The sequence below is a fragment of the Anomaloglossus baeobatrachus genome, chromosome 2 (genome assembly GCF_048569485.1).
Source record: "Anomaloglossus baeobatrachus isolate aAnoBae1 chromosome 2, aAnoBae1.hap1, whole genome shotgun sequence".
Taxonomy (NCBI): Eukaryota; Metazoa; Chordata; class Amphibia; order Anura; family Aromobatidae; genus Anomaloglossus; species Anomaloglossus baeobatrachus.
This window is the reverse complement of record NC_134354.1, coordinates 402,687,937-402,713,851: the sequence shown is the minus strand read 5'-3', so window position 1 is coordinate 402,713,851 and position 25,915 is coordinate 402,687,937. Positions and strand designations below refer to the sequence as shown.

At 43.8% G+C, this 25,915-nt stretch overlaps 1 protein-coding gene across 1 annotated transcript in view; it reads right to left on the bottom strand.

The window, feature by feature from the left end:
* Window positions 1–2,547: 2,547 nt before the first annotated feature.
* Window positions 2,548–25,915, bottom strand: part of MTFR1L (mitochondrial fission regulator 1 like) — a 45,408-nt gene continuing 22,040 nt past the window's right edge. Inside the window, exons 4-6 of the mRNA XM_075336103.1 lie at window positions 22,209–22,417; window positions 7,874–8,174; window positions 2,548–7,748 (exon numbers count right to left, since the gene is read on the bottom strand). Of these exons, the coding sequence (XP_075192218.1) occupies window positions 7,637–7,748; window positions 7,874–8,174; window positions 22,209–22,417 (622 nt within the window). The 3' untranslated portion in view covers window positions 2,548–7,636. The remainder of the gene's footprint in view (window positions 7,749–7,873; window positions 8,175–22,208; window positions 22,418–25,915) is intronic.

Below are 25,915 nucleotides of genomic sequence, written 5' to 3'. Positions count from 1 at the left end.
GTAAAGAACCCAAACTCGACTGTTTTGGGTTTTTTTTAAAGTTGGTGTTTGGTACGCACCTTGGATTTGCTCATCTTTTGTAAAGAACCTCCACTGCTAGGCATCTGATCACAATTTAATTTTGTCGGATTTGAATGGAGTGTCGTAAAGAATACCTTCTGCATGAAATCAGAAGCAGAGAGACGTACATTAAGAGCCCCATGCACTAAGGCGAGCTTGTTTGCGGATATATATAACATTTATTTTCTTTTGGGGGGGGGAACGAGTGGGGTAAAATGAGTTAACAGCAACCCCCATACACTTACCAGAAACTTTATAAGCTTTTTGACTAAGGATTTGCTTGTGACTATAGTTGAGCGAGTATCTAACTATTCGTACTCACTATACTCATAACGATATTGTCTAATATTTGCGTATTCATTCCGAATAACATGTACAATGCAAGGCAATGGGGAAAACTCGCAATGTAAGGAGTAACCTGAATGCCGTACTTTTGATGTGAGTAGCGAATAGTGCAGAATTCAGGTTACTCGTTACTTTGCGAGTATTCTCCATTGACTTGCATTGTACATACTATTGGGAATGACTACGTGAGTATTAGACAGTACTCGTCATGAGCATAGCGAGTATGGATAGTTAGGTACTCGCTCAACTCTACTTGTGACATTTTAGCATAAATATGAAAAATAAATAGATGCAGCATGATCACATTGTGTGAATTGGCATACCACTAATAACATCAGACTATGTGGCCACTACGAGCCTCCCATCACATTTTCAACTACATCTACATCCTGGGGCCATCAGTTCTCTCCTCCATCATTCTCCATGTGCATCTGAGCTCTAATGTCTCAGTTCAAAGGGTGAAAGGACATCACTTCATCCCAACAACGCTGCAGAGATTCAGACCAGATGCTTGCGAATACAGATAAGTTACATTTTATTTTTAATTATTTAGTACATCGTGGGGCCGCTATACTGCTTAGAGGGCTATTGGGGGGGGGGGGCATTATACAGTGTGGAGAGTTGTGTGGGGTCCATCATACTGGATGGGAGGTGTTACAACTGAGCCCTTCCACTGACATGGGGACAAACAAACCAGGGAAGATGGTAAACACAGGTCTCTATACAGACTGAGTACCCTAAACTTGACCCTGTATTGTTCAGAGGTTTGGCCCCTAAAGTTACGCAATGTCGCCCCCATTCAATGTTAGCTGACCCGAAGTGTTCTTAACTGTACCCTAAACTATACACAAAATGTAACACAAAACACCAATAAACATAAAAGTGCACACAGACACAGAATGAGATTCCTGGCTAAGTATGTTTTCATAAAGTTGTACAGGGAAGAAACAGGAAACTAAAAGAAATCCAAAAAGACTTATTCCATAAGTAGAACCCCTCCAATCCTAAATGAAACAGAATGGGAGATTGCTGGAAAGGGAAACACATACGTAACATAGGGTAAAGCAGTTACTCAGGAAGATTATCCTAAACTGAGAAGCTGGGACTCAAAACTTCCATCAACCTTGGAATCTAGCTAACAATGGAGGAATGTACATGGAGAGTATAAATAGCGCCTTCCAAGATGTGATAGGGCAAACAAGTATGCTCAGATGTGTTCATTGGTCAGTGGGTTGGTCAATGGGCTAGTCCTATGGGTTGGTCAGTGGGTAGGTCCGTGAGGTCATCAACGGGGTAGTTCCATGAGGTCATCAGTGGGTTGGTCCTCTAGGTTGGCCAGCGTGTCTTTTTGCTTATATGGTCCTCTTATTACATCTGGTCATTCCCTGCATACCAGGGAAAGGTGTGGAGAACAGGAAATGGTGGTCATCTTAAATGTGTGTCACATGAAGATCTATCTTAACTGACTATGTAAGGTGTAATAATACGTTTCCTCATTGACTTCCCACAACCCCCCACGTCTCAAGGTTAAGTATTTGATCCAATGGCCCTCCTCAACAAACACACCTGGTTAGGAATAAAACAGAGGCAAATCAAAAGGACAAGAAAACTAACAGCAGTTGGACTGAGACAAAACATTCTGTGGTCCAACAAAGAGAATCTCTCCACACAACCAGTGGTCACCGGATTGAGCCCCGGAGTCAAGTCATGAAAGGTCTGTGTGGGGACAATCATATTGTGTGCAGGTCTGTGTCATGGCCATCATACTGAGTGCAGGGAGCATAATAGTTATAGTTTGTGGGGTGGAAATACAGTAGGCTTATCATACGGTGTGTGTGTGAAGGAAACTGTGAATGAATTCACTCTGGGGGTATCATACGGTGTTTCTTGTGGGGGGGGGGTGCTCTTTTGTTGGCATCATACTTTCAGGGGGTCATGAAAGCGGTATCTGTGCGGTGTAATTCTTTTTAATGCTTTTGCAGGATCACAGATGAGCATATTTCTTTCTTTGCAACGGCAAGGGGGGAGGGGGGGGGGGTTTCTGTAGCAGAAGTCCTATGTTCACCTCTACATTGGGATACACCATAAACAACACCAGTGCCTTTGCCAAAAATATTGTCCAGTCACGTCACTCAAAAGCTGTTAGATTTTCAAAGTTGTTTATTTCAAAGTATACTTTTATGCTATACAGTACATAGTTCAGTAATCATAGCAAATAAGCAGCCTTCATTTAATAAAAGCCATGCTGGATGGCAAGTAGCAGCTCACTTGTTTGCAATCCATGCTACTCCCATAATTGCATGTGTATTAAAAGACATAGGGGCACGTGTATCAATGTCACACTCAGAAAAGGAGGATACTCATCGATTGCATAAAAAGGCATTTTCTGAGAATACCCACATTTTTTTTATTCCTATTTAGTAGAGGTGCAAGTAATGAAAAGAAAAAAAAAATGCAGTCACAAAAAAAACAAGTACAATCAGTATGAAAACCTAGAATGTCTGGGGGGGGGGGGGAAGAGGACTAAACATTTCATTTCCGATGTTAACTTCAATTTATCTGTAAAAAATACAGTGAAATACGGATTATCTGCCTGGGATCCGAATTTTTATATTCAAGCATAGACTTGAATTGGCCAGTTTCATCCAAAATACGGAAGAAGACTAGAGCATGGACACTTGGACTATGTAAAATAAATCATCTGTACCATTCTTTTCAATTACCTTGGTCCTTGTGCTCTCCAATTTTAACGGACAGCACATGTACTAATAAAACACTAGTCTGGACAACCCAATAAAAACCATTCCATTCTTCATATCCAATTTTGCCCAATGAACCCAGAATTGGGATTTGTGCAACATACAAAGATTGTTGGATATAAGATTTTGTAAAGGAGCTGTGTCACTATCATTTATTTGTGAATAAAATTTCACTGTAGCCAATATTTTTTTAATTTACTCCTATTAATAGTTTTAATCTTTAAATTTGACTATAGACATTGCTTCAATTGTTGACACGGTCATATTTTTGTTCAAAAATGTATTAGCCTTTTTGGATTTTTTTTTTTTACTTGGCTGAAATTTAGAATATGAGCTGCCGATAAGCATCAGCCGGTCATATTCATCACTTTTCCTGCCTTCAGATCGTTAATTATATTGAGTGTTCAACAAATTATCTGATAGGATTTGTAACACAAATATAGAAGTGTCAACACCGGTTATCTCAGACAATTATCTAATGTCTAGGGTCAAATTAAAAGTCGAATACATGCCGAATGGATGAAATGAGAACAAACATGGTCTACAGAACTGGGATATATTTAATTTCCCTTGATACAAAGACATTATGACAGTTGTCTATTAAACAGATGATATACCGTACTTATTTTTTCGTGAACCTCCTTGCTAAATCATGGTTCTGTTAAAAAAGACAAACGCAAAACAAAGTCTTGGCTGGGGGAGAAAGTGCCTTGATGAATTATATGAACAGTATATCAAATAGCCACATTTGGGGATTATCCTTAGAGTTGATTCAACAACAGGGAGATGAATAATCGACCGCAAACAGCTGCTATGCCAAACAAATTCTTTTTTATTCAAACGTTCTTTTCATCGGTGCAGATAAAATTGCGGGGGGTGGCTTGGATGCGAGTCCCTCCAAAGGACAACGGCCGTTTCGTCTGTAAGTCAGACTTCTACGGGTCCCATTATCCTTAGAGTTGATTTCTGCATTTTTTTGCTTTCATTAATGTAACAGTTCTATTGTACTTTAGGCACATTCCATTTTGTATGTAATGATGATAGATCGTACAGTGAATGCACTTCTATATGACTCCAGTTTCTTACATAGGTTATTGAATGGAAAGCGAGAAAACAAAAATCCTGGCATGCTGTATATCGAAGAATCTTCATCTAAAAATTCATCTAACATTGTTATTAGGTGAGAATATCTGTAAACTAACAGCAGAAACAGAAGTTCCAGGCGGCACACAATCCTTCAAGGTGCACGTGTCCAAGGAAGGCATCCACAGTATAATTAATACAAAGGACCGGCACTCCAAATCTTCTGAAATATTTTTGTAGTTACTACAAAAATATTTCAGAAGATTTGGAGTGCCGGTCCTTTGTATTAATTATGTAAACTAACAGCACAATGCATTTGTAGTTGTGTAGACTGTAATGCTGTGTCCATAAAACCCTTAAGGCCCTGATACACGTTAGCCTAACATTAACCTAATGTGTATGATGGCCACCCAACTCCTTCTCGATAGATGTCGGGGAACATAAGATTGGGCATGTTCTATTTCAGACTGCGACAGCAGCAATCTTAGAGATCACCGAAGCGCTTGGCCGACAGAGCGCTTATGTGTATGGGCGAAATGGCCAACATGTTAAATAATCCAGACATTTGACATTGCCTGGCCGAGATGCTGGACAAACAGTCAGCTACACCACCACTTGTGTATGGGGGCCTTTTAGGCCATTTATTTATCAAACCAAAACCAGAATTCATCCTAAAAAAAGAAAACTGTTTCTTGATTACATATCCAATTCATTAACATAAGAAACACACTCAACATTCACAAAAAGATGTAACATCTTCCTACAACACCGCAGCGACGCTCGTCTCATTTACAATAGCAGAGGCTCATGTAACGGCTTCCTTCCTCAAGTGCTGCACATTATTTAATGGCCGAAATGGATCAGTGTAATGTTAGGTGCAGCCACTGAAATGTAATAGTATGGCTAGTCTGCGTCCAGTGTAATATAGTGATGAGCTATGAAGTCCTGAACCATTAAAGAAATCACATTTAATAAACATGACTGTAGCTTATACCATGCCTTTTTCTTTCCTCGAATCATTTTGATTTTCCATGATTTTATTTCCTATACAATGCAGTGACTATTAGATGAAATCCCAAAAGGCTAGATATATCTGAACAAAAATTTAAGTAACAGGTTATCCCCTTTCCCACCATGGCCAATTTTTGTGTCTTCATAATTGCTTATTCTGCCAAGTGCCATACCTTTATTTTACCCTTTAACACAGCCGTACGAGGGCTTGTATTTTATAGGGACAACTTGTAGTATTTGAATGACACCATTCACTAAAAACAAGAAAAAAAAAAATGCAATTCTGCCATTAGTTTTTCCAGCATTCACTAAGCGGTAAAGATGACCTGGCAACACGAATCCCCAGGGCATTTTAATTACGGTGATACCAAACTTGTGTAGGTTTTTTCTTTATCTGGTGAAGTGATAACCGGAACGGTTTGATTTTTTTCTTGATGGATCAGTGTTAAGGGGGCTTTACACGGTAGCGATATCGCTAGCAATTTGTAGCGATAGCGAGCGTGTAAGCACCCGCCCCCGTCGCGCATGCGATTGTTGTGATCACTGCCGTAGCGAACATTATCGCTATGGCAGCGTCACACATACTTACCTGGTCGGCGGCGTCACTGACTGCCGAACAATCCCTCCTTCAAGGGGGAGGGACGTTCGGCATCACAGCGACGTCACTAAGCGGCCGGCCAATCAAAGCGGAGGGGCGGAGATGAGCAGGATGTAACGTCCCGCCCACCTCCTTCCTTCCATATTGCGGCCGGCGGCAGGTAAGGAGACGTTCCTCGCTCCTGCGGTGTCACACATAGCGATCTGTGCTGCCGCATGAGCGATGAACCACCTGGATAAACAACCCTTACCGATTTTTGAGTTTGGGACGACCTCACCATGGTGAACGATTTTCACCATTTTTGAGGTCGCTTAAGATCGCTGATCAGTGTCACACGCTGCGATATTGTTAATGACGCCGGATGTGCGTCACTAACAACTTGACCCCGACGACCAAACATTAACGATATCGTAGCGTGTAAAGCCCCCTTAAGGGCTTCTTCATTCTTGCAAGGCAAGCTGACTTTCTATGGATATGATTCAGGAGTATACAACATTTTGCTTTTTACTGCACGCATAGGAGGTGTCATGACTGATACACCCCAATTCTGGAAGGTTTTTCCTTCCTCCTTAAGGCATTTACAACACTGTTCATTTGTTTTATATTTTGTTAGATCATTCTTTTACCTAAACGGTGATACTAAAAGGTAAGTTTTTTTGTTTTTTTTTCACTGCTCTTTGGGAACGTAAATCTGCCATTGCCTATTGTCCTATATACTTGCAATACCACTGTAATGCTGCATATAAAAGTGCCAGACAAAGGGTTTCAGCAGTACCCTGCCTGCCACGACAGTCAATCAGCATCCTGCTATTTTGTTGCAGGGAGCTGATGGGAGCCGATGCACTGGCACCATTTAAATACTGCTGTCAGTGATTGACAGTGGCATTTAAATGGCTAAAAAGCAGCAATCCGAGAAAGCTCCAGTCACTGCTGTTGCAGGCAGGTGCCGGCTGTGTAACAGTTCTGAGCCCAGTACATACATCGGGACCTAATGTAGAGCTTACCATTTCATCTTACATTAGTAAGGGTTATCAAGATTCAGTTCCAGTGTGATAAGACGCATTTATCTATGCATTCTATATAACAATAGCTGTATTATGCAGCTAAGGATCTGAATCTGCAGCAAAACATTTTTTTGTTAAAGTTTTGCTGCACAATTCATCCCATGCGTTGTAAAAGGTGAAATCCAAAAGGGAAAATTAAGAGAAAAAACAAACAAAAACACATGGTGCAATTTTAAAATCAATCTTTCCATGCAGAGGTTTGTTTTTCTATCACAGCATGTGGATGAGATTTGTTAAAACCCACCCATTTTTCTACTACTGTAAACCCTGCAGCACGCCCGCTGTGGGTGAACATGCCTTTACCCTGTTAATAGAACACTCCCTTTGGTGACAAAGCCCTTTTACTTAAGTGGTGGACTGTGGCAGAAGTGACACAAAGGAAATGAATACTAGCAGAGCTATTAGATGGTGTAAAACAAGTATCTCTCCTAAATATTGTAACATGCAATGCACAATATGAAAAAGTAGCAATAGATTGTGAGGCTGTATATATGCAGTAGTTTACCCCCTATCGGCTGAGTTCTAGCAATCTCTCGAATTGCGCTGCCATCCACACTATTTGATAGGTGACTGGCACTCAATGAGAAGGGATGTACTTCCGGCGGTGTAGAAGACGGAAAACCTCAAAAAGTGTGTAGAACGCTCATGTCCTTTTCATAACAAAATAAGTGACCTTTGCAGAATTTTACTACATGAAAATAATTTAATGGACTTGGTTAAATGTTCTTTTTATCGTCTTGATCACCTAGTGCAAACTTTTGTCTCAGGACCTCCGAAATAAGATTTATAGGATCCTCCTCTTTGTGTAAACCCTGGTTTCGATTGGTCCTAGGGAAGAGAAACAAAATCAAAATTACTCACCAAAAATCCTCTGGAAAGTGGCATTACTATACTGAGAGACGATGAGAAGGAATACTGCAGCCAAACATGACGGAATTGTAAATCTACATTACCAGTCTCTGTTCACTTTCATCTTGTGGATATCCTTTAATATGCCCATCATATCTGCAAAACTGTTGGACTTTGAAAGACAGACTGAATCTTCATCATCAGACATGCTTGCCTCCAGTTGTTTCTGGTGGCTGAAGGAAGATTCCATTATAGAAGCAGTTGAGTATTCGGACACATCCAACTCATCCTCTTCTGTAATGTCACTGATTACAAATGACGTCGACTGGAAAGAAGGTACGAAGTCTGGAAAGGAGGCATTTGTGTCTGCGTTTGCCGTTAAAGAATCTGCTGAACTAGGAGAAGCTGAAAAGAGAAAGGAAAAAAAAAAAAAAAAAAGTTAGAAATAGAAGGTTAGAGAAAAAGACCAAAGTAAAGCGGATGTCATATTGGTGGTAGTATACATAAACCCCATAGAATACATACAAAGACTTGTAAACAATAAGGGGGATTTATCATGTTTATAGAGTAAAACCACTGTACCACATTTGTGAAAAAGTAAAAAAGTATACAAGTTTTATTATTACAAAAAATATACAAATATCGGAATCGCATGTGAGAACAGTTAATAGTTAGACATACATAGTTAAAATCGAATTAGATGAGACAGAGAAAGAAAAGGGTCCCAAGGAGGGAGACAGACTACCCCTTAGCTAAAACGGGGAAGAAAATAGTATTTATATATCCCAGAGGGGGCGTATAAGTAACCAGAAAGATCAATTGTATCTTCCCTGGGCTAATAGAGTGATGGAATACTCATACATTAAACAGTAACCAACAGGATAAGGTCCAAATCAGGGCCTAAGTACACTAGTGTGCAACACCACCAGAAAATACATAACATGATCTCAAATAGAGAATAAAAATCATACAATGGTGGGGAAGTTGTGCTCTTTCAAATGATAACAGAATTAATATATTTTAGGGGTACCCTTTTTTGGGAAATTTGACCTACAAATAGGTAAAATTTGTTTTTTTAAGTTTTTCATCATATGTGGGTGTGAATATTTCCACAAATACATATGCTTTGACCGCGATATTGCAGCAATGCAAAGTCATGTAGATGTTAGGTGTACAGGGCAAAGCACCAGTTCCTATTGGTTTTTGGTCTTGAGTTATATATGGGCAAAGTTTGGCATAAATTTTATGCGAGGCGTTTTGCAAGCTACTTTGACACAAAATTGCGGCCGAAATATTGTTTTGTCATAGCCGGTAATAATTTTATCGCGTTTAGCAGCAAAAGTTGAGCTAGTATGCCAAATTTCAGCATCATAGCCAGTATAGAACTCTAATGGCTATGTGCCAAAGTTTGCAAAATCCTCTTAGCTGAAGCCGCAGGCTTGGTGGGGGCCTCCAGTGAAAGGTCAACAGTGCCCAGTATATTTGAGATCTGGCCCTAAAAATTTACAGAACCTCTTTTCAAACATACATGTACATCCTTATAAATTTTCAGCAAAATCGGAGAACGTCGAGTGGGGACCACTGGTCCACTTGACACGGAATGACCCTGTATAGAAAGGAATAGGCTGGAGAAATGCAAGTGGTATGTTAGGAGTTAACTACTCCCCTGGAATGTAACTACTGAGCACTCTTGGCCAGGGTCTGGACAGGCAGCAGTGGTGTCGCTTAATGGAAATAAAGCTTTACACTATGAAAGATAAAAGCTATCACTGCTGGAGGGAAAAAAAACAAAACCAAAAAAAAACAAACCAACAGAGATGGAAAAACCAAGGTACCTTGCTTATTTTCATGTTGCCTACTTAATATAACTTAACAATATCCCTTTAAAAAAAGGACCAAACTTTTTTTTATTCATTCATGTAAGATTGATTTTTCTTTTTGTCAAAGTAGTTGTATGATGGCTTGTGGTTTGCATAATTTGTTGTATTTGTCAGTGCCATCATTTTGAGGTACATTATCTTCCTTTTATTAAACAGTTTATGGGAAGAGAGAAAAACAGCAATTCTGCCATTATTTGTGCAACATGGTAAATAGCATAAAATGTAAAAGGGAACAAAATATTAATTTTATTCTGTGGGTCAGAATTATCAGGCCAATACCTAATTTCTAGTATAATTTACGCAGAGGATGTTAATTTAACAGTTTTTTCTATTGTCATTCTCTAAAATTTGTAAGTTTCACACATTTCAGTGAACAGAGCTTTTTTCTGGTTGGAACAAGCTGTAGTTTTCACTGGTATTTTTTTGGATACATATGACTTTTTATATACCGTATTTTTCGGACCATAAGACGCACTTTTTTTCCCCCAAATGTTGGGGGAAAGTTGGGGGTGCGTCTTATGGTCTGACTATAGGCTGCGGCTGGGAATGAGGGTGCTGCGGGTCATCGGGGGCACGAGCAGGCAGCAGCAGCGCCTGCCGTGACAACGTGGGCCCGCTCATTACATATGCACGCCCATCCTCCCGCCCATCTCTCAGTGCAGAAGCTGGCGCTGACAGGTGGGCGGGAGGACGAGCGGGGACGCGCGCATAGCAAAGAGCCGGCCGCATGATCACCCCTGGCAATTACAGCTTGGAGTGATCATGTGCGGCTGTATTCACTGCCCCCCGCGCGCGTCATTACCAGCGCGGGGTGCAGTGAATCAGTACTCTCACCCGTCCCCGTGTGTGGAGCCGCCCCCCTGCTGCACGCGATGTCTTCCTGTCTGTGCCGGTCAGCTGATCTGTGCTGAGCTGGTCAGCTGACCGGCACAGACAGGAAGACATCGCGATGCAGCAGGGGAACGGCTCCACACACACAGGTCAGTGGCGCAGAGAGGAAGATGATCGGTGCTGGAGGGAGTGAGGAAAAGGTGAGTATAAACGTTTATTTTTTTCTCTGTGCTATAGGATACAGGCCATATACCAGGATGGTATATGAGCACGATGGGGGCATATAGCAGGATGGGAGTATATGAGCAGGCAGGATGGGGGTATATGAACAGGATGGGGGGGTATGTGAACAGGATGGGGGGTATATGAACAGGATGGGGGGTATATGAACAGGATGGGGGGTATATGAACAGGATGGGAGTATATGAACAGGATGGATGGGGGAATATGAGCAGGATGGATGGGGGGTATACCAATAGGATGGGGGTATATCAATAGGATCGGGGTATATGAACAGGATGGGAGTATATGAGCAGGATGGGAGAATATGAGCAGGATGCTGGTATAGGAGCAGGATGGGGGTTTATAGCAGGATCATATACAAGGCAGGAGGATCATTACCAGGATGGGGTACCTTAGTAGAGAATTTGGGGACATTACCCCCATAACAGTGTCAGCAGCAGATCCTCGCCCCATAACAGTGTGTCATGACCACATTTTTTGCTTAAAGTTTTATTTTCCCATTTTCCTCCTCTAAAACCAGGGTGCGTCTTATAGTCCGAAAAATACGGTAATCATTGTTGGGAGGGAAGAACCAAAAACAATATACACCACAGTTCAAAAGTTTAGGGTGACTTAGATATCCCCTTATTTTTTAAAGAAAAGCACTTTTTTTCAATGAAGCTAACATTAAATTTAACAGAAAAACACTCTATACATTGTTAATGTGGTAAAGGACTATTCTAGCTGCAAACGTCTGGTTTTTAATGTAATATCTACAAAGATGTATAGAGGCCCATTTCCAACAACCACCACTCCAGTGTTCTAAAGGTACATTGTGTTTGCTAGCTGTGTTAGAAAGCTAGTTGATATTTAGAAATCCCTTGAAAACCCTTGTGCAAGTATGTTAGCACAGCTGAAAATAGTTTTGCTGATTAGAGAAGCTATAAAACGGACCTTCCTTTGAGCTAGTTGAGAATCTGGAGCATTACATTTGTTGGCTCCATTAAAGTCTCAAAATGGCCAGAAAAAGAGAAAACTTTCATGTGAAAGTCAACAGTCTATTCTTGTTCTTAAAAATGATGGATATTTCATTGGAGAAATTGCCAAGAAACTGAAGATTTCCTACAACGGTGTGTACTACTCCCTTCAGAGGAGAGCACAAACAGGCTCTAACCAGAGTAGAAAGAGAAGTAGGAGGCCCCGCTGCACAACTGAGCAACAAGACAAGTACATTAGAGTCTCTAGATTGAGATATCGATGCCTCACAGGTCCTCAACTGGCAGCTTCATTTAATAGTACTCGCAATACGCTAGTGTCAACGTCTACAGTGAAGAGGCGACTCCGGGATGCTGGCCTTCAGGGCAGAGTGGCAAAGAAAAAGCCATATCTGAGACTGACTAAGGAAAAGAATAATATGGGCAAAAGAACACAGACATAGGGCAGAGGAAGATTGGAAAAAAGTGTTATGAACAGACAAATCGAAGTTTGAGGTGTTTGGATCACACAGAAGAACATTTGTAAGACGCAGGACAAATGAAAAGATGCTGGAAGAGTGCCTGACATCATCTGTCAAGCATGGTGGAGGTAATGTGATGGTCTGGGGTTGTTTTTGTGCTGGTTAAGTAGGAGATTTTTAAGAGGTAAAAAGGATTTCGAATCAGGAAGGCTATCACTCCATTTTGAAATGCCATGCCATACCCTGTGGACAGTGCTTGATTGGAGCCAATTTCATCCTACAACAGGAAAATGACCCAAAGCACACCTCAAATTATGCATGAACTATTTAGTGAAGAAGCAGGCAGCTGGTATTCTAATCTGTAATGGAGTGGCCAGCCCAGTCACCAGATCTCAACCCTATTCAGCTGTCGTGGGAGCAGCATGACTGTATGGTACGCAAAAAGTGCCCATCAAGCCAATCCAACTTGTGGGAGGGGCTTCTGGAAGCATGGGGTGAAATATCTCCAGATTACCTCCGCAAATTACAGCTAGAATGCCAAAGGTCTGCAAAGCTGGAATTGCTGCAAAGGAGCATTCTGTGACGAAAGCAAAGTCTGAAGGAGAAAATTATTATTTCAAGTAAAAAATCATTATTTCCAACCTCGTCAATGTCTGGACTATATTTTCTATTCATTATGCAACTCATTTGATAATTAAAAGTATGATTTTTCATGGAAAATAAAGACAAGATTGTCTGGGTGACCCCAAACTTTTGAACTGTAAACACCTGCCGCCAACTTTATCTTCTACCGACACCATCCAATCGGGCTGAGGAGATTTGTGACCTATCGGCTGCTTCAGTGTTTCATACAGTGTGCTAGAGGCCCCAACTCAATGTAAGTCTATGAAAGCCTCGTTATGGGTCTCATAGCAATGCATTGGGAGCTTGCGACATAGTTTCTGACTTCCAGCCAGTCACAAGATGGCACAGCGGGACTGCAGCGATACTAAAAAAAGAATGAGGCTATGTGGGCACTAGGCCATTTTACCCGCGTATTTACCCGTGGTTTTGCTGCGGAAATTTCTTGAGAAATGTTTGAAATCTTCCTGCAGACATTTCCCAGCAAAACCTATGGGAAAAAAAAAAAAAATAGCTGTGTGCACACTGCGTTTTTTTCTCAAGAAAATTCTTTGTGAAGATTTTCTTGAGAAAATTTCTTGAGAAAATGTGCATGTCACTTCTTTTCCGCAGATACCTGCGGTATACTCCCGGTATTTCACTGTAATGTAATCGCGAAATACCGGGGTTATACCGCAATTAGCAAATGATGTGCGGTATACCCCCGGTATAGCCGCGATTTACCTGCGGTAATGCCCATCGCTGCCTGCGGTTTTGCAGGAAGTGATGTCATTATGACAGAAGAGGAAGCGGAGCAGAGTAAACACAGACGTCACACTCCCTGGACGCCGCACAGAAGCACTTCCGTGTGACCTCCAGGTGCCCATGCAGTCTGTGTCCCGCTCTGGCCCCGCGGCTGCCTGCCCTGCTGTGTGTCAGTGTTTGCCCGCAGTATCGGCAGCTTGTCACCCTGCAGCGCAGGCAGACACTGACACCCAGCAGTGCGTGCAGCCGCGGGGATGACGGGCGCTGCTTTCAGGAGGTGAGATGAGATCATTACTTGCTGTGACGATCTCCTGCCTCCTGACGTCACCGCTGTCACTGCCAGTAAGAAAAGCAAAAGGAGCGCACCCACATATCAATATAATTAGGGTATCAAGGGGGTGCTATCTGGTGCGGTAAGTGATGATGAGAAAAAGGAGAAGAAGGCAACCGCACATGAATCAAATGCACACCGATAGTAAAAAATATATAAATTTAATATATATTTAATAATATATAATATAAATTATATTAATATAAATTATATTTCAGCATTTCTATTTGGCATCATTTACAGCATCTAAACTTTGGTTATTTATTTCTTACTTATGTATTTATCTTTACCATCTCCTATGTAATGCTGTTATTTTTATTATTTGCCCAGGGTGAACCGACCTCACCTCTTGTTTGCATGTTCACCTTTGTATTTCTGGTTTTAAATGGTTTTAAATATTGATATACAATAAAGGCAAATTATATATTTTTTACTATCGGTGTGCATTTGATTCATGTGCGGTTGCCTTCTTCTCCTTTTTCTCATCATCACTTACCACACCAGATAGCACCCCCTTGATACCCTAATTATATTGATATGTGGGTGCGCTCCTTTTGCTTTTCTTACTGATGCTGATATATGCCTCCCCCCATCTCTTTGGTGTGGTAGGCACTTTCTTTGGAGCAGCACACTGTGCTATTTGACACAGGTTTTGTCTCAGCATTAATATATATAATTGCTGAGTTTACACTGTGCATTGTTACTGTACACATCTGACTGTGAGTTTCTTCTTCTGTTACGAGCAGGGCACCAGGACTCACGCATTATGGATTGGGATTCTAGAGAGGCCACCTGGCAGGCCCGTTCAGCCAGTATCTTCTCACATGGAGCAGCTCTTCCAGTCTCTGATGAATTTTCCCTGTTAACCACAGACCTCACATCTGCCCAAAAACCGGGATACGGTTATGGTGGAACATCCGCAGCCTTGAGGAATACCTCGGGGCTGGGATTGTTCCTCGGGGGCTTCGGGTTAATATTTTTCCAGCTTGGGAACCTTCACTGGCCTTCAAGGATACCTGGGAGCAGGGTCTTCTCAAATGCTCCAGTATATTGATTAATATGCTCCTGGAGCACGATAGGACCCTGCTCGCCACTACGAAGACCAACATCAAAGACCTGGAAACGAAACTCAATAGGCTGGAGGATCAGGCACAGGTGGGCATATTTCAAGCAAAACTCAAGGAACAATTGGACAGATATGAAAAAGACATCATTGATAAAAAATGTAGTAAATATCAAAGAGATAAAACTGACTTTGACAATCGAGTAGCCTTTAAATGGCGTCACAGAGGCAACCAGAGAGGGATTAGATCCAGCAGAGCCCCAAATATCATCCAGGCTGGCTCCACCACCATATCTGGCAATAGCTCAAGCGATTTTTTGTCCACAAGCAGCGACCCAGACGTAGGACCAGACGAGGGGGCCACAAGAATAAATCCGGCCAGAAGGGCCAAACACGGGAATCGCAAACCACCGTTCAGAAACGCCAAACACCGTTTCTGATCGATGGTGATGACACTGTGGCTACAGGTAACACTGCCCAGGTAGGAGATTCCCTCCACATCATTAATCTTTCTCAGTATGAGCTTTCACCCCATGAAATATCGGTCCTTGAAAGGGGTCTCACATTTTCTCCAACTTGTCAGCTGGATCATTTTTCTTTGATTAAAGATTTATATCTTTTTTGCCGCAATATTACTTTCCAGGTGATCCATAACAAACCCCAGATTATTGATGGACTTGTACCAGAGGACCGCCAAACGTTCCAGGACCTTCTAGATCTTTTGGAAGAAAACACAGAGGCACAAGGTAGGAGACGGTTTCCATACCGAAATAGATCTACTGCTACACCTTCTCTTTCACTTGTGCCAGCTATTAAAATCTTTTTTGAGCTGGTCAAAGCTGATATTGTCAAGCTTCCATCCAAGTCACCTACGGTCTCTAACATCACGGCGGCTGAAAAACAAGCTATCCAGAAATTGAAACACCGCACGGATTTCCTTATTAAGGAAGCTGACAAGGGAGGGAATGTTGTTCTATGGCCTACATCTATGTACATAGATGAGGCCCATAGACAACTTAACAATACCACCTTCTATGTCAAACTACCGTCGGACCCCACTTCTGCATTTACGTCCAAGTTATACCATCTCTTGCACTCCGCCTGTCATCTTGGCATTATTTCTGTAAAGGAAAAAGAATATATGTGGGTTACTAACCCAGTGGTTCCAACCTTTTATATGTTACCCAAGGTGCACAAGTCCGTGGAGAGACCTCCTGGTCGCCCTATTGTGGCGAGCATCGGCGGTTTGTGCGAAAAGGTTGGGACATATGTGGACTTCTTTCTCCAGCCCTTGGTCTCGAGCTTACCATCATATATACGGGATACATCCCATTGTGTGCAGCTGTGTAGACAGGTGGCCTTGAGACCTCGTGTCCTCTTGGTCACCTGTGACGTAGAATCCCTTTATACCAACATTGGACACGATGAGGGTATGAGAGCTGTCTTGTATTTTTTGGATCAACAATGTGGCTCAGATCGTATGCATGACTCCCTATTGGCTGACCTCCTGGACTTTGTCCTCACACATAATTATTTTTTGTTTGACCGGACTTTTTACAAACAAGTCTCCGGGGTCGCCATGGGCGTACGCTGCGCACCATCTTTCGCCAACCTTTTTTTGGGGTGGTGGGAGGCCACTGTCGTTTCGCAATCTTGGGCTTTTCAAAAACAGGTGCTACATTGGTACCGTTACATTGACGACATTCTCTTTGTGTGGGAGGGTACAGAGGAAGAATGCTTGGCATTTATCATGGAATTGAATCAAAATAATTTGAATATCTTCCTCTCCCACACCATCTCGCCTGTAGCGGTTACCTTCTTGGACTTGGTCATCTCCATCAAGGATCAAGGTTTATCCACGTCCCTATTCCGAAAGACGACGGCAACCAACAGTCTCCTTCATTTTTCAAGCTTCCACCCCCAGCACATCAAGACAGGTATTCCTGTGGGACAATTTTTGCGAGTGAGACGCAACTGTAGTGAGATGGCGGACTTTGACCAACAAGCTTGTGGACTTACATACAGGTTCATGGAGCGTGGATATCCACGCAAGATCATCGCATGTGCTCACCAGAGAGCGAAAAAGGAAACTCAGGTGTCTCTGATCCAGGCCAAACCAAAAAATCAGGAAAAACATACTCGATTTATTACCAACTACAACAACAGCTGGCACAAGGTAAGGGACATTCTACAGACACATTGGCCTATCCTCACCTCTGACTCACAGACCTCTACGGTGGTGGCTCCATATCCTCTCTTAACGGCCCGCCGGGCCCCCAACTTGAGATCTACTGACTCGTAGCCATTTTACCAGACCCTCTACCAAATTGCAACGGGGCATTACTTTAAAGGGGCTCTTTCCCATGTGGGGAATGCAATATATGTGAATATATGCATGCGACACGTGATACATTTCGTAACCCACAGGATTCGACCGACCATCACCTTAGGACCTACATAAATTGCAAATCCAGGAATGTAATTTATTGCATTGTCTGTCCCTGCGAAAAGGTCTACGTCGGACAAACTACTCAAGAGCTCCGCAAACGCATCCAGAAGCACTTTTCAACAATCAACCTGGCGGCATCTGATATCCGTAAAGGTAAAACTTTGACTTCTGTGGCCTCGCATTTTTTGTCTAAACATCATGGCAATCCACGAGGGTCACTGGCTTGCAAAAATTCTTTGGCAATGCCAGAGGGGGCTCATGTTCAAAGTGGTTACTGCAAAATGAGTCCCGTTGGATCTATAATCTACACTCAGTAACGCCCATGGGTCTGAACGAGGAGCTACTCTTTACCGGCTTTTTGGGCTGACTCTGGGTCCCATTTTATATATATATATTTTTCCTTTATTTCCTCCTTTTTTTCTTGCAGTATCTGTATGGCTCCTGCCACATATTTCGACATCATGACAGTTGATTGGGACCGTCGCCTGTATTTGAAATATCCATATATCTGAGGTCAAGGTGAAGCTACTTGTCTACTCTTCATTCCCAATGCGGATCAGCATGGAACATTAAGAATCATATTTTTTCGTATCATCACTTTTACAATGGTTTCGGGACTCCCTCTGTGATCCGCCCTGATACCTTATAGAAATGGATATACTACCCCTTGGGATAACCTTATTTCCAAACCCCTACATGCTGATTCTGGGAATGAGATCTATAGGGTAATGTCATCATACAACGCTAAATGTGGGTTCTGATATGAAATGTGGTGCCTTCATTCTAGGCTGTGCTTATATGTGCATATATACAATTATTCAGGTACATCTCTCTGTAGGTATGAATGGAGCCCGGGCTTATGTATATGTGCACACATGATCATACACACGTGACTACTGTGCGCGTGTGTGTAGATATGTGTGTACGTGGGTATGTGTCTGTGCACCTGTATATATGCGCAGATACATGCACAGGTATGCATGTGTGTCAAAAAAATGCCCATTTATGTACCTTTGATAAACATCAAACTGACATATCGTTTTTACATATGTCTTTTCATCTATGGCTTACCGATATGGATCTGTGCTGATGTGGGTTTCTAAAACACTTCTCACTGCATATATAATATATTCTAAATCTACTCTAACCACTATAGAATGGATGCAGGGTCACGCCTCACCACAGCAGCATCAGATGGCAATTCTCCTTTTACAGTGCTTTGCTATGTATGCCTTTTTGTCTACTCCACCTCGCCGTAGCATCCCACCATGCATGAGTTAACAAGGCGCTGCTCAGATAATACACCCTGACTCTCACAGGTTTGTGTACTCTTGTTAATTACCAAGCATACTTATATGCCGTTCTGTTGTATACCTCTGCACTTGCCCTGAGGAAGCCGCTCAGGCGGCGACACGCGTTGGCCTGCTAACCCTGGGTATACTGCCGCTCTATATTCATGCTTGACTCCCCACTACTGGTCTGGTCTCTCTTGACTATCAGATTGCATGCACTTATTGGTTTAACTGGCATTTTACCTGAGCATTAGACTTCAGCTGCAGCATGCACTATTAACAAACCCCCTAGGAGGTTCTGTATTGTTTATGGATATGTGCTCAAACGTCCATGGTTTATGTACATGCTTAGGATATTTAAGATCAGGAATTTCCTTTTATGTCCTGTGATTGTCCTTCTATATAATCGTTATATCCAATGCATCTGTAGGTAACCCTTTCCCTCTCTATGACTGTATATCTTATAGGGATATGTTACAGACGTTTACCTAAGAGACGTTGTTGCTGCTTGTGTGGGTCCAGATCAAACATTGGGTATATTTCAGCATTTCTATTTGGCATCATTTACAGCATCTAAACTTTGGTTATTTATTTCTTACTTATGTATTTATCTTTACCATCTCCTATGTAATGCTGTTATTTTTATTATTTGCCCAGGGTGAACCGACCTCACCTCTTGTTTGCATGTTCACCTTTGTATTTCTGGTTTTAAATGGTTTTAAATATTGATATACAATAAAGGCAAATTATATATTTTTTACTATCGGTGTGCATTTGATTCATGTGCGGTTGCCTTCTTCTCCTTTTTCTCACCGCTGTCACTGCCGTCTATGCCTGCGGCTCGAGACTGTCACTAGCGGTGACGTCACGGGCTCTCGCGATACTGCTGACAACGCGGCGGGCATAGAAGTCAGTGACAGCGCTGATGGCAGGACTGCAGGAGATCATCACAGCAGGTAATGATCTCATCTAACCTCCTGATGGCAGCGCTCGGCATCCCCTGCAGTGACCTGGGCTGACCTATTTATGTTCGCTCAGGTCACTGCATTACTCTCCCAGCCAATGGGGAACCTTCTGTTCTTCACTTACTGGGACAGTGACTATGGTCTGGATCGTCGTGGGACCCCCCCCCCCTTATTGGATTACGCCGGACCCGGATTTGATTGTTCTTGTCAATCAATTGGTGAAAGAGGGAATGTGGGGAGTGTTTTTTCAAATAAAACTTTTTTTGTTGTCTATTTTTTATTTCTTACTGACTGGGTTGGTAATGTCGGGTATCTGATAGACGCGTGACATCACTAACCCCAGGGCTTGATGCCAGGTGACATTACACATCTGGCATCAACCCCATATATTACCCCGTTTGCCACCGCACCAGGGCAACGGGATGAGTTGGGGCGAAGCACCAGGATTGGCATGTCTAATGGATGCGCCACTTCTGGGGCGGCTGCGGCCTGCTATTTTTTAGGCTGGGGAGTGTCCAATAACAGTGGCCCTCCCTAGTCTGAGAATATCAGCCCACAGCTGTCCGCTTTACCTTGGCTGGTGATCCAATATGGGGGGGGGGGGACCCCACGTTTTTTGTTTTAAATTATTTAATGTAAAATAACAGCGTGGGGTGCCCTCTGTTTTGGATTACCAGCCAAGGTGAAGCTGCCAGCTGTGGTCTGCAGGCTGCAGCCGTCTGCTTTACCCTAGCTGGCTACAAAAGATGGGGGGACCTCACGTCATTTTTTTTTTAAAATTATTTATTTTTTGGCTAAATACAAGGCTAGGCACCCTTTAGTGCCACATGAAAGTCACTAAAGGGTGCCAGCTTAGAAAATGCAGGGGGGTGGGACATTATATAGGTCTCATCTATCTATTCATCTATCCATCTTTCCCTCTATCCGTCTATCGATTATCTATCTATTATCTATATTATTTATTGCAGTTCAGCATAAAAAACCCTCAGGGACCAACCTGCGGAAAAACCGCGGCAAAAACGCATGCGGTTTTACCGCAGTTTTTTACTGCAGGTGCGGTAATTTTCAACTCCCAGAAGTTTCTCAAGAAATTTTCTTGAGAAAAATCAGTTTTCTAGTGCGCACATAGCTTGAGGCCGCCAGAAGGGGGAGCATAAGAATGGGAGCAGGGGACTTTAACCCCTTCACGACCTTGGACGGATCTATCCGTCCAGGATCGTGTCCCGTTAAGCCCCGCCCCCTGCCGGGCAGGCGGCGTGGATCGGCACACATCAGCTGTTTTCAACAGCTGACATGTGTGCCTGCTAGCCGCGGGTGGAATCGCTTCCACCCGCGGCCATTAACCCCTTAAATCTTGCTGCCAAAGTCTGGCAGCAAGATTTAAATGCGCGCGGCCATGTTTGTTACTTACCGCCGCCCCCACCGGAAGTCACGTGTGTTATCACGTGACTATCGGTGGTTGCCATCGTAGCACAGGGTCATGTGATGACGCCTGCTGCTATGATCTTTCACTTTCATTTTCCCTCGGCCGAGAGCAGAGGGAAAACCAAAGTGAGTGAATCTGCTGATTACAGCGGTATTGCTGTGATCAGCAGATAGCGATCAGCGATCGGATTGCTGATTGCTATAGCCCCCTAGGGGGACTAGTAAAATAAAAAAAAAAAAGTAAAAAAAAAAAAGTTTTAAAAAATAAAAAAAAAAAAAAACAAAAAACCTAAAAGTTCAAATCACCCCCCTTTCCCCCCATTGAAAATTAAAGGGTTAAAAAATAAATAAATATACACATATTTGGTATCGCCGCGTTCAGAAATGCCCGATCTATCAAAATATAAAATCAATTATTCTGATTGGTAAACGGCGTAGTGGCAAAAAAATTCCAAACGCCAAAATTACGTTTTTTGGTCGCCGCAAGTTTTGCGCAAAATGCAATAACAGGCGATCAAAACGTAGCATCTGCGCAAAAATGGTACCATTATAAACGTCAGCTCGAGACGCAAAAAATAAGCCATCACTGAGCCATAGATCCCAAAAAATAAGAACTCTACGTGTTTCGGAAAATGGCGCAAAACGTGCGCCACTTTTATTGGACAAACTTGTGAATTTTTTTTAACCCCTTAGATACAAGTAAACCTATACATGTTTGGTGTCTACAAACTCGCACCGACCTGAGGCATCACACCCACACATCAGTTTTACCATATAGTGAACACCGTGAATAAAATATCCCAAAAACTATTGTACGATCCCACTTTTTTTGCAATTTTTCCGCACTTGGAATTTTTTTGCCGTTTTCCAGTACACTATATGGTAAAACTTATGATTTCATTTAAAAGTACAACTCGTCCCGCAAAAAACAAGCCCTCATATGGCAAGATTGACGGAATAATAAAAAAGTTACGGCTCTTGGAAGAAAAGGAGCAAAAAACAAAAACGCAAAAACGGAAAGTGCCCGGGGGCAGAAGGGGTTAAATAACGCAAGACTACAGCTTATGTGGACAGGTGATAACCTACAATCTTATAACAACCCCTTCAAGGAAAGGAATATTTAAAGCACAAAAGCAAATCTATTGATGGCTGTAGAGTACCTGTGTCTGTGGCAACTATTCTAGCAATCTGGCTTCTGAGGAGACTTAGTTCATCTTGTAAGTCCGTGGACCTGTTTAAGGACATGCCTGGTTTCTTTAAACAAAACATTTTTTCTTCTTTCATCTTTAGGTTGGGGACAGATGAATTTCTCTGCATCACTAATAGAGGACTTGGCCTCCACTTGTGCTTCAGTGGCCTTGTGTCGCTCCTGAAAGAGAGAAGCCATAACAAAATATGTAGCATAGAACTGAAGAATACCTCCAACCACAGAAGCCAGCCTACATTATATCACTGCCAGAGCTGGAGACAATCACTCCTTACTGGATCATACATCATTTATTATAATGCACCCTCAACTAACTGTAAGCAACAGACAGAGCAGTAAACAAGAAGCTAAAAGCAATGCGAGGATATTACTTGGAAGTGGGAGGATAACTAATGAATTCATGGAAACCTGCAATGTAGACAACTACAAAGACTGTGCTGGCTCAGAGTTAGATCAGGACTGCAGAGGGACCAGTGAGATAAGCCTGGGAAGAAGTATACCAGTCCCAGGAGTGATTATATGTGTGCAGTGCAGAGTGAGACCACAAGCACCAAATCTCCAGTGTCCTCAAATGCTTTATCTGCAGAGATGATTAACTCCTTCTAGCATTGCGCATTTATGGCACTTCTTAAAAGGTACCGTCACACATAACGAGATCACTAGCGAGATCGCTGCTGAGTCACGGTTTCTGTGACGCAGCAGCGATCTCGTTATGTGTGACACCTACCAGCGATCAGGCCCCTGCTGTGAGATCTCTGGTCATTGCAGAACAGTCCAGGCCATTTTCTTCAAATGCGATGTCCTGCTGGGCAGGACGCATCGCTGTGTTTGACACTGTGTGACAGGGTCACAGTGACTGCTGAGATCGTTATACAGGTCGCTACTGCCTGTATTGTTCCTGCATCGCTGGTAAGGTCTGACTGTGTGACATCTCACCTGCAACCTCCCAGCGATCCCTATCAGGTCGCATCGTTTTCGGGATCGCTGGTAAGATCGCTGGTAAGTCGTGTGTGACGGGGCCTTAAGGCCCCGTTACACACAACGAGATTGTTGCTGAGTCACCGTTTCTGTGACGCAGTAGCGATCCCGTTAGCGATCTCGTTATGTGTGACACCTACCAGCAATCAGGCCCCTATTGTGAAATCGCTAGTCAATGCAGAATGGTCTGGACCATTTTCTTCAAAGGCGATGTCCTGCTGGGCAGGACACAGCGCTGTGTTTAACGCCTACCAAGAACCTCCTAACAGGGTCGTTATCTATATATATATAATTGCCTTATTCTGTCTGTCTGTCTTGCTCCAAAATTGTGTCCTTATGGTGACACAAAGCTGATTGGCCGCTGGGCTCGCCATGGCCCCGCCCCTCCGCACGGATTGGCCGCTCGCCGAGGCTGCGCCCCCACATGGATTGGCCGGCCGCTCGCCCAGGCTCCGCCCCCCCAGATAAGCCTCTCGCCCCGGCACTCTGCAGGCATTGGCAACTCGGCCACGCCCCCCTCACGCAATGCACGCTAGCTCTGGCCCCGCCCCCCCCACGCATTCCCCGAACCGACACGGTCACGGAGCCACGACTACCAGGTGAGTACTGTACCCCTGGGAGCCCACATCAGCGTACGCCGCCAAACCAGCCGACACATACCCTCGCATTGCTGGGGCTGGCCGGCATATGCTGGTGTGGGCTCCCGTGCGAGCGGGGGACGAGATATGCTGGTAACCATGGTAGCATAGTTACCAGCGCATCAAGGTCCTGCAGCGGCGGAAAGAAGGGAATTTTGTTTACTTACCGTAAATTCCTTTTCTTCTAGCTCCTATTGGGAGACCCAGACAATTGGGGTGTATAGCTTCTGCCTCCGGAGGCCACACAAAGTATTACACTTAAAAGTGTAAACCCCTCCCCTCTGCCTATACACCCCCCCGTGCATCACGGGCTCCTCAGTTTTGGTGCAAAAGCAGGAAGGAGGAAACTTATAAATTGGTCTAAGGTAAATTCAATCCGAAGGATGTTTGGAGAACTGAAAACCATGAACCCAGAACAATTCAACATGAACAACATGTGTACACAAAAGAACAACAGCCCGAAGGGAACAGGGGCGGGTGTTGGGTCTCCCAATAGGAGCTAGAAGAAAAGGAATTTACGGTAAGTAAACAAAATTCCCTTCTTCTTTGTCGCTCCATTGGGAGACCCAGACAATTGGGACGTCCAAAAGCAGCCCCTGGGTGGGTAAAGAATACCTCGGTAATAGAGCCGTAAAACGGCCCCTTCCTACAGGTGGGCAACCGCCGCCTGAAGGACTCGCCTACCTAGGCTGGCATCTGCCGAAGCGTAGGTATGCACCTGATAGTGTTTCGTGAAAGTGTGCAGACTCGACCAGGTAGCCACCTGACACACCTGCTGAGCCGTAGCCTGGTGCCGCAATGCCCAGGACGCACCCACGGCTCTGGTAGAATGGGCTTTCAGCCCTGAAGGAACCGGAAGCCCAGAAGAACGGTAGGCTTCAAGAATTGGTTCCTTGATCCACCGAGCCAAGGTTGACTTGGAAGCCTGCGACCCTTTACGCTGGCCAGCGACAAGGACAAAGAGCGCATCCGAGCGGCGCAGGGGCGCCGTACGAGAAATGTAGAGCCTGAGTGCTCTCACAAGATCTAACAAGTGCAAATCCTTTTCACATTGGTGAACTGGATGAGGGCAAAAAGAAGGTAAGGAGATATCCTGATTGAGATGAAAAGGGGATACCACCTTAGGGAGAAATTCCGGAACCGGACGCAGAACCACCTTATCCTGGTGAAACACCAGGAAGGGGGCTTTGCATGACAGAGCAGCTAGCTCAGACACTCTCCGAAGTGATGTGACTGCCACTAGGAAGACCACCTTCTGCGAAAGGCGTGAAAGAGAAATATCTCATTGGCTCGAAAGGTGGTTTCTGAAGAGCCGTTAGCACCCTGTTCAGATCCCAGGGTTCTAGCGGACGCTTGTAAGGGGGGGACTATGTGGCAAACCCCCTGCAGGAACGTGCGTACCTGTGGAAGCCTGGCTAGACGCTTTTGAAAAAACACAGAGAGCGCCGAGACTTGTCCCTTAAGAGAGCCGAGAGACAAACCCTTTTCCATTCCGGATTGAAGGAAGGACAGAAAAGTGGGCAAGGCAAATGGCCAGGGAGTAAAACCCTGATCAGAGCACCAGGATAAGAAGATCCTCCACGTCCTTTGGTAGATCTTGGCGGACGTTGGTTTCCTGGCCTGTCTCATAGTGGCAATGACCTCTTGAGATAACCCTGAAGACGCTAGGATCCAGGACTCAATGGCCACACAGTCAGGTTGAGGGCCGCAGAATTCAGATGGAAAAATGGCCCTTGAGACAGTAAGTCTGGTCGGTCTGGTAGTGCCCACGGTTGACCCACCGTGAGATGCCACAGATCCGGGTACCACGACCTCCTCGGCCAGTCTGGGGCGATGAGGATGGCGCGGCGGCAGTCGGACCTGATCTTGCGTAACACTCTGGGCAGCAGTGCCAGAGGAGGAAATACATAAGGCAGTCGAAACTGCGACCAATCCTGAACTAATGCGTCTGCCGCCAGAGCTGTGTGATCTTGAGACCGTGCCATGAATGCCGGGACCTTGTTGTTGTGCCGGGACGCCATTAGGTCGACGTCCGGCTTCCCCC